The sequence below is a fragment of the Parasteatoda tepidariorum genome, chromosome X2 (genome assembly GCF_043381705.1).
Source record: "Parasteatoda tepidariorum isolate YZ-2023 chromosome X2, CAS_Ptep_4.0, whole genome shotgun sequence".
NCBI lineage: Eukaryota > Metazoa > Arthropoda > Arachnida > Araneae > Theridiidae > Parasteatoda > Parasteatoda tepidariorum.
In genome coordinates this window covers 57976568-57985907 of record NC_092215.1, presented here as the reverse complement: position 1 = coordinate 57985907, position 9340 = coordinate 57976568, and the positions used below count along the sequence as shown (strand labels likewise).

Genomic DNA, 9340 nt, shown 5'->3' with positions numbered 1-9340 from the left:
ATCATTTTCAATAATAATTTTTCGCAACAGGAAACTATCACTGCCGACTTATTTGTTACGCTTTGAAAGCATAAACATTGTAGATTCGTAGTGTGGCCGGTGCTTCTTGAAAAAGATACAGGAAAATGCAGGAATCATATAATTTTATTAAAGTTAGGGTAGGATGCCCACAAATGAGAACATAACCTGTTGGTGGATAGATAGAGAAGAGCACATTTGACCTTGGAAAGAGGGTTTTAATATCTTTCTGGACAATATATTTAAATATTAATAGGTCTTAGTAACACGGGACTGATCAATTTCCCAAGCTACTAAAGACACATCATCACATTTTCTGAGATAATTGGATCAATATTATTACTTTCTTTGTGGGAAAGGTTTTAAACGGTTGCGCGTTAGATAAATGCTCCATTTATGGATTATATTTAATATATAATTATTTTAACATTACATAATATCCCCCCCCTCTGAAGAAAGGTCTGATCAATATGCTAGCCTATTGATATATAAATATATATATATATATATATATGAATTATTCATATCTTGTTTTAATAAAAATCATTTTAACTAAAAACAAAATTCGCATACACAACAGCGCAGCACTAAGATACGAAAAACTAGGAAATATATCTCACAAAAACCATTTTGAAAATAATTTTTAGCGAAGTCTATAAATATAGAAATAAAAAAAATAGTCTTTGTTTTGATGATAGAATTTATGAGGAAAGTTGATGAAAGGTGTGATAAGTGTCTTGTTCTCACCTATTGTTTTTGACCCTACTCTTATCAGTCACCCATAGATAAAACTCCATAATACTGTATATTTCTCTATACTATTTGAATGTGTGAAAAAAAGGAATGGAAAGAATTACATTTATTGCTAATAATTTAAACAAAAGGCATAACTGTGATTTTAAATGAGTAGACGTTATTGACCTTGTCTAATAGTGAAGGTCATTCAATAGGGTTCATCACCAGAATAGAAGAAAATAAGTTTTATCCAAGAGGCAATGGTCCAAAGTCATATATCGTCAATGAGCTTTTTATTTCAGGCACGGCTTAAAATGCGTGTGTAAAAAATGAACACAGCTCAAAATGCTTGTTTAAGAAAATGGGAGCAGCTCACAATATGACTTCAAGAAAATGGACATAGTTATTTTTGAAAACGGACATAATATTTGGTTCCGTTTTTCAAACTTCTCGTATGGATATTATTTTCTTTTTAAACAAATAAACTAGTAGATCTGAATGAATTCATAAAGTGATGTTCAATTGCCTAAATCTCTTAGAATTTTTATTTTAAATTAGTATTTTTTTTATCAATTTTTTTGAAAAATATTCAAAAGACACACCAGTTTTCTTTTATACAAGGTTGCCACGGATGCTATAAATTTATAATAGTGGTACTAAATTTACACTGTAAAAAAAAAGAAGCGGGGACCTGTTTTTTAAGCAGATAAGTACAGTTATTATATGAAACAAACTTCGTTACTTATGAAACAAACTCTGTTACTTTTTTATAAAAAAGAATAACAAATGTGGTCGGAGCAGATTTCGTACAGACAGTCAACGTTAGGATTCGATCTTGGGTCAGCTCTTTAAAAAGCAGATGCTCTGTCTCTTGAGCTACCTAAGCTCTACTTTCCACTTTGAAAAAATAAATAAATAAAATTTAAAAAAAACTTAAGCTGTATTTAGCTTAAAAATGTTATTCAAACCATATTTAAGTAAAAAAAAACGTTTAAAACTATAGCAACCCACACTTATAAAATTGCCTGGTAACATAACTTGGCAAAAAATTATGTCTATAGAAACATAATAATCCGGCGGAGGGTTCTGTTCGTCAAGTCAACGACGGTCTCCATCTATAATTGATTCTTTGAGAATTCTCCAATGTACCGTCAACGGATTAACCACTTATGCCACGCGAGTGAAGCTCGATCAATTGCTGGCTTTGGCTGACACCTTTAAAGTTCAGATAATTGCACTGCAAGAAACAAAACTTAGTGAGAAAACCAACCTTAAAGTTAAGGGTTTTCACATTTTGAGAGCCGAAAGACATTCTGGATGGGGAGGAGGTTTGGCACTACTTATTAGAGACATTAATTATAACAGCATTGTTTTTCCATCTACTCCCGATTCTGATTTGAAAGTCCAGGGTATTTCCCTTCCCTGGAGAGGCAGCCTTGTTAAACTGTTCAATGCCTACAATCCTCCTAACTCTAAAACTTTACCTGAGACCTTTCTCGACCATTATAATGAAAGTACTATATTTCTCGGTGATCTCAATGCCAAACATACCTCCTGGGGTTGTTAGGGAAGCAATCGTCGAGGAATGGATCTTCTGGATTTAACGGATTCTAAGTCCTTTCTGTTTCTTAACGATGGGACGGCAACTCACTCCTCCTTTAGCTACAGTTCCACTGAGGAACTGGATGTGACTTTTGCCAGCTCTGATATCTTTCCTTCTTGTAGCTGGAAAGTACTTGATAGTGTGGGCAGCGACCATTTACCTATCCTAGTTGAAATTAACATAAACAAGATAGGACCAAATTCATCAAATTATCATTGGAACTTTGGAAAGGCTAATTGGCAATCCTTTGAAAAGCTGACTGATCAGGCATTTATCAACCCTGGCCACTTTGGTGGTATCGAAACTTGCTGGTTCAATTTTAAGCAAGTTATTATTCATGCTGCCAAGCAATCCATTCTTAGGGGAAGAATAAAAAAATACACACCATATTTTACTCATTGTTCCGAGTCACTTAAACCCCTTATTGAAGAAAGAAATAGGTTGCACAGTATCCTAATGAACAGTAATACTGATTCTCATATTCAAATCTCAAGGCCTTGAATGCTAAAATCAAGCGCATTTATAGTGGTCTAAAGAAAAGCCAGTGGAGGAATTTCTGCAAAAAATTGGATTTCAGAACATGTGAAACCAGGTTATGGAAACTTACCAAGTGCCTTGGAAAACATCAACCGCAAAGAGAGAACTCAAACACCATTCTGGAACATCAGGGTGACATTCCTCGGAACGAAAGGGCCACTGCGGATTTATTTGGGTGACCATTACAGCAAAACAAGCCTTTTATCCTTTAGTCGAAATGACAAAATTACTGAGAGTAAAGCCAGAAGACTAGTTCATGGATGCCGCAACTCTACTGGTGGTAACCATATATGGCAGTACTTTTACTTTCGTTACTTATACCACCGGTACAAGTAAAAAGTACGTACTTTTACTTGTACTTCGTTACTTTTTAAATTTAGTACTTTTACTTGTACTTTCGTTACTTTTTTAGGGAAAAGTACAAGTATTTGTAACGGAAATGTAGAATGAAATCGTTACTTTTTTTCTAAAACACGGCAAGCTTTCTACAAAAAAAAAAAAAAAAAAAAAAAAAAAAAAAAAAAAAAAAAAAAAAAAAAAAAAAAANAAGCATTAAAAAAAAGTTTGCTGCTGGTCTGGTACCTTGCATCAAATTTAATTGTTGGAAGAAAAAGCTAGGGAGGAGGCTACAAAAAAATTGGAAAAAATTGTACAAGCTGAACACCCTGCTATAACTAATAACGTAACAGAAAAAAAACCCAACGATTTTAAATTTTCTAAAGCTGAAAACATCATACCAATCACCAGCGACAGAAGAATTTATGAGCTCAAATGTCGAAACGGTAAGCATATCAATTTTGAATCGATATCCAATCGTAAAAAAAATTATATGAGAAATATAATACTGCAGTACCTTCTAGTGCTCCCGTGGAGCGCTTATTCAGCGTGGGTAAGCACGTTCAGAGAAATTCTCGCAGCAGACTCAGTGACACCATTTTCGAAATGCAATTATTTTGCAAAATGAATAAAAATATTAATTAGCAAGTTATTTTCATTCATTTTCGAGTTTTATGCATTTATTTAATACATTTTAAATAAAAAATGTTGGATTTTGTTATTACGTTTTTCAATTTTCCTTTTGAACTCACTAATAATACATTTCTGTCTTAATACATTTTTTACTAAATACATTTTTACCTAGTACATTTTTTACTAAAATTATGTTTATGCCCGACCTTGTCAAACAACGCCCAGTCAAATCTCTAAGAACTTCAGAACTATTTGTGCTATTGAAAACTATTATAATTACTATTTTAACTCTTGAAAACTCGAAGGTATTAATTTAGCCGCTGATACTAAAATTCGTTTACAAATTTTAATTATTCCGTTAGGCAGAAATGTTCGGAAAATGATTTTCTCGCATGACTTCAGCATTAGCCATTGTTACAAATAAAACTGTAGACTGTTCTGTTTCAACTTATACTGCACATTCAATTATTTTTTACTAGCTCAAAGATCACAAAGCTATCTGAAACCCCGTGTTTGCTTTGTTTATGTTTGTGCTTTTAAAACGCGTTTCTATAGAGTAAAACAATTTTAAATCAATGGTAATTTAAATAAATAAAAATAATAAACTAAAAATTAAAATCAATAGATAAAATTTCTTTTTCGTGCAAATCCATAAAAAGTTTGATATTAAAATTATATTTGATTTTAAAATTATATTATACGATTATATTATAAAATTATATTATAATATTCTTCCGAATTTAAAAATAAATTAATGTCCATAACTTTCAAAATTAAAAATAATTAAATAAATAACAACAATTTTGCAAAAACATTAAAGAACATAAGAATATTATTCAATAAAATTTTAGGTTACTTTGAGTTTTCGATTTCCTAGAAATGTACATTTAAATCGTTACTTTTTTTGTTTAGTACTTGTACTTTTACTTGTACTTTTTACTCGTTACTTTTTTTTAAAATACTTGAACTTTTACTCGTTACTTTTTAAAAGTAACGTTGCCATATATGGTGGTAACCCTATTTTCAGGGACTGCTTTTCCTTCCACGATTTAGATCTTGCCCTCAAACATATTGATCCTTCGAAGTTACCCAGACCAGATGATATTTTTGGCCACATGTTAACGCACCTGGGCCCAAAGGGAAGGCAGCAGCTGTTGACTGTCTTTAATTTATCTTGGAAGAATGGTAGACTTCCCCGTGATTGGAGGAGAGCCCTCGTTATACCTATCAGAAAGCCTGGCAGACCTGCCGATTCTTCCGAGAGCTGTAGACCTAAAGCTCTGACAAGTATCCCCTGTAAGATTGTAGGAAAGATGATACTCTCCAGGCTAACTTATCACCTTCAGGAAAAATAGTCTGATTCCCCAAGAGCAATACGGCTTTAGGCAAGGCCATAACACTATGAACCAGGTTCTCTTCCTCAGCCAGAGCACAAGGGATGCACAGAACAGGAATCCCACACATCATTCTATTGCAGCCTTTCTGGATCTAACTAAGGCCTTCGAAAGGGTCTGGATTAATAAACTGCTTATCAAACTATACGGCTCTTTTGGAATCCGGGGAAATGCACTATCTTGGATAGCTGACTTTTTACGAAATAGACTTATTAGAGTTAAAGTTGGCAACTCTATTTCTCGTTATTTTAAACTTTCCCAGGGGGTCCCTCAGGGATCTGTTTTAAGTCCTACTCTCTTTAACATATTTTTAGTTGGAGTTCAGAATAAGATCTCTGATACCTGCAATATTGCCATCTTTGCCGATGACATTGCGCTGTGGTCTTCTGGCCGGGATATTGATTCCTTGGAACTGCATTTAAATCAGTCATTGCAATCCATAAGTGATTTTGCGGCCAACAACAAACTTGTTTTCAATGCCTTAAAATCGGTGACTTCATTTTTTACCACAAATAGACGTTTATACAACTACCAACCTCAGATTTCCATTGTCGGAGCTCGGATGCCTCATGACAAAACCCCCAAAGACTTGGGTTTCATTGTAGACCCAGAGTTTCATTGTAATAGGCACGTTGACTCCCTGGTTAACAGGAGTAGAAGTCGTCTCAATATTCTAAAGTATATCACAGGCAGAGACTGGGGAGCCGACTCAGCCACCCTTAGATCAACCTATACTGCCCTCGTGAGACCCATATTGGAATATGGTTTCCTGGTCTACTCCTGTGCTTCGGCCAGTAATTTCCAGAAGCTTGAAAAAGTTCATCTTAGTGCAGCCAGAATTATTTCTGGATTGCGTAACAGTTGCCCGAGTCATATTCTACTATAAGAAACAAATATACAGCCTTTGGAAATGAGAAGGGAATCTAACCTTGTAAAATACTATGCCAAATTGGCTAGCTTGGGCGCTCAGAATCGGACAGCTGAATTTTTGCTTGATTGGCAAAACTATCAAAGATTAAAAAAGAACAGCCCTCTTTCTCGGGCCCTTTCGCTTGATGCAGTAAAGTTCAATGTTGATCTGCAATTCATTTACAGTCCTGTTTGTCCCATTGCGGGTTTGTCCAGAGTGTTCTTCCATACTACACTGCTCTCTGAGGTTACTAAGGGCAACCACCCTCCAGAATACTTGAAGCAATTGGCTTTGGAGATAATAACCTTGCTCCTGTTGACGATCTTAAAATCTATACGGATGGTAGCAGTGACGCTCATCACCACGCTGACAGTGGAATTTACACTATATATCCTGCTGAAGTTCATGAATCAAGATCACTAAGAAATCTAGATTTCTGTTCAGTGTTTCGCAGTGAACTTATTGCTATTCAAACAGGTCTGGAAAATATCAGGACTAGAGCCACTTTTGGGAATGTCTGGATCTTCAAGGACATTCGTAGCTGTATTCAGCACCTGAGCAATTGGGAGAGAGTAACGGACCGGGCTGGTGCTTCTATACATCTTTTATTAAATGCCCTCTCAGCCTCCCATGACATCCATATTCAGTGGATACCCTCACACGTGGGTCTTTTTGGCAACGAACGTGCTGATCAGTTGGCAAAAGAAGGTACTTCCCTCTCAGCCTCTCCAAACACGGCCCTCACTTACTCTGAATTATTTTCTATCCGCATATCTAAAATTAATATAGCTTGGCTTGTTCCAACAACATAATAATCCGGTAAAGAATCATTTTGACAATAAAGTCGATTCTCAATTTTATTTATACGATGTTCATAACGATAAAATAACTTCTGAAAAGTAATAGCAAGTATGGATGAAATGATTTAAAGTAGTTTGAAATGATTTGAAATAACTTCAATCAATCGTGAAATGATTTGAAAAAAGTAAAAAGTTATCATACGGTTAGCAAAACTGATTGGCAAAAATTCGAATTTGAATTGACGGTCTCAATCCGTTTATTAATGCGAAAAACAGAGAAAAACCGTTTTGTCAACAAAACAGCTTTAAACCGTCATTCTCGTCTCGAAATTCTACGTTTAGTTGCTTAAATTAGTTTAAAAATTGAAAAGGCGCGTTTTCGCTGTGTCCATTTACTTAAACACATATTTCTATCTGTGTCTATTTTCCTAAACATGTATTTCGATCAGGATCCATTTTTAAGCACGCATTTCGATCTGTGTTCATTTCCTAAACACTCATTTTAAACTGTGTCCGGAATAAAAGCTTATCGACGATATGATTGTTCCATGTAAAACACCATATTATATGCTGGGCTAGTTTTCTTTCCTTTTTCAAATAAAATATTTTGATAAATGAACACACACACACACACACACATATATACGTATGTATATATATATATTTGTTCTTTTTCAGTATTCCAAAGATTAATTTACTATTGGTGGATACTAAAGTGATGGCTGTTAATATAAAAGAAACGCTAGATACAGTATGCATTTTTTTAAATTCATTTAAGTAAGTAAGTTAAATTTAATGATTATTATAGATAAATGTAATAATTGATGTTCCTACATAATATAAAAATGTCAGTACTTCATGAGCTACAAATTTTTTTTCTTCATTTATTTTTATTTTATTGCTGGCAATATTTTAAATTCTGTTTTTAATATTTTGTATAAGTGCTTAATTTGATAAGAAAAGTACATGTTTTCCTTCATCTCGTATTCCTCACACACCCCTTTCTACTAATATTATTTTAGAAGCTGATAATTAATACCACAAATATATATGAGTTCATAAAGTCTGTAGCGTTGGGTTTGAAGTGTAGAGTGAAAGAATTTTAAAGGAAGAATTCATATAAAAAAATCCACCCTGTGTTGCAAGTCATATCTGCTCACTTTTGCATTATAGCTTTTATATTTGAATTTTACCCTCACAAAAAAGGCTTTTGAAAATTTGGCATCCTGTTTTACTTACTTTTTTAAGCAAACAATGCAAATAGTACTTAATATGTAGAATATATAGAAAATTAAAATGAAAAAAATATTCAAACATTTTCAAAATTTTTTTAAGACTAAAATTGATAAATGATACATATTCCTAATATATAAATGTAAAAAATGATTAAGTTTTTACTTTTTTCCCTATGATAAACAGATTTAGTTTTTTTTTAACTAAGTTGGTCAATAGGTAGAATATGTTAGAGATCCTTGTATTCATAATTAATGTAAATTCTCAATAGTGATAAAATTTGTTATAGATTGAAAGTGCAGTTAAAAAAATAGCTAATAACAATTGCTAATGATAAAAGCTCAGAAACATTTACTATGAAATAGAAAAATTTCTTATTCACATGATTTGGTAATGTAGATTTTCTCTTAAAATAATTAAAAAAAATTTTTTTTCTTACGTGATCAGCTAAGAGCTTAATCAGATTTTTCCCCTTAAAAGTATTGACCCAAGTATTTTTATGAATCTCTTCATATTTTTGATAACAAAAGATAGATTTAAAAAACCATTTGCAAATGAATCATGTTGTTGTAGACTAAGAACAATATTTTTATTAAACACATTTTTTTCTTCCCTAAAACAACTTAGGCCATCAGAAAATAAAATTAATTAAAAAATTTTTTTTTTAAGATGTAATTTTTTTTTTGGTCTGAAATTATATTTTGTTGAGTACTTCTGGTATGATATTTGTTTATTCTATTTACAAAAAATGCATTTCATAAAAAAAAAATCTCCTAGTAAATGTATTAATTTTCTTTTGAATCACAATTAGGACTGGGCTATAAATCGATGTATCGAGACATATCGATTTAACGCATATATCGGCAAGATGATACAGCGACTTTCATTCAAGGCGATGCATCAGGAATCTGTTTTAAGCCGCCGAGTAAAGACGACGAGCGCAAAACGATATAGCGATATAAGACACGCAAGGATATAAGATAACGATATAGCGATATAAGACTCTTCTCTTACGTTCCGCTGTCGACTCGCGCTGTGGAAGACGATGTTCGTTTCGTTATGTTGAAATGGCCTTGATTGGTGAGCTGTAGAATCAGAATCAGAGTTTTGAGAACACATATCGTTATATCGCATGTTCCTT

The 9340-nt window shown here is 33.1% G+C and overlaps 1 protein-coding gene across 1 annotated transcript; it reads left to right on the top strand.

The window, feature by feature from the left end:
* Positions 1-2338: 2338 nt before the first annotated feature.
* LOC139427182 (uncharacterized) lies at positions 2339-5217 on the top strand. Its single transcript, XM_071188053.1, has 3 exons — positions 2339-2819; positions 2934-3189; positions 4890-5217. The coding sequence occupies exons 1-3, from the start codon at positions 2339-2341 to the stop codon at positions 5215-5217; spliced, it is 1065 nt and encodes a 354-aa protein (XP_071044154.1).
* The last annotated feature ends 4123 nt before the right edge of the window (positions 5218-9340 follow it).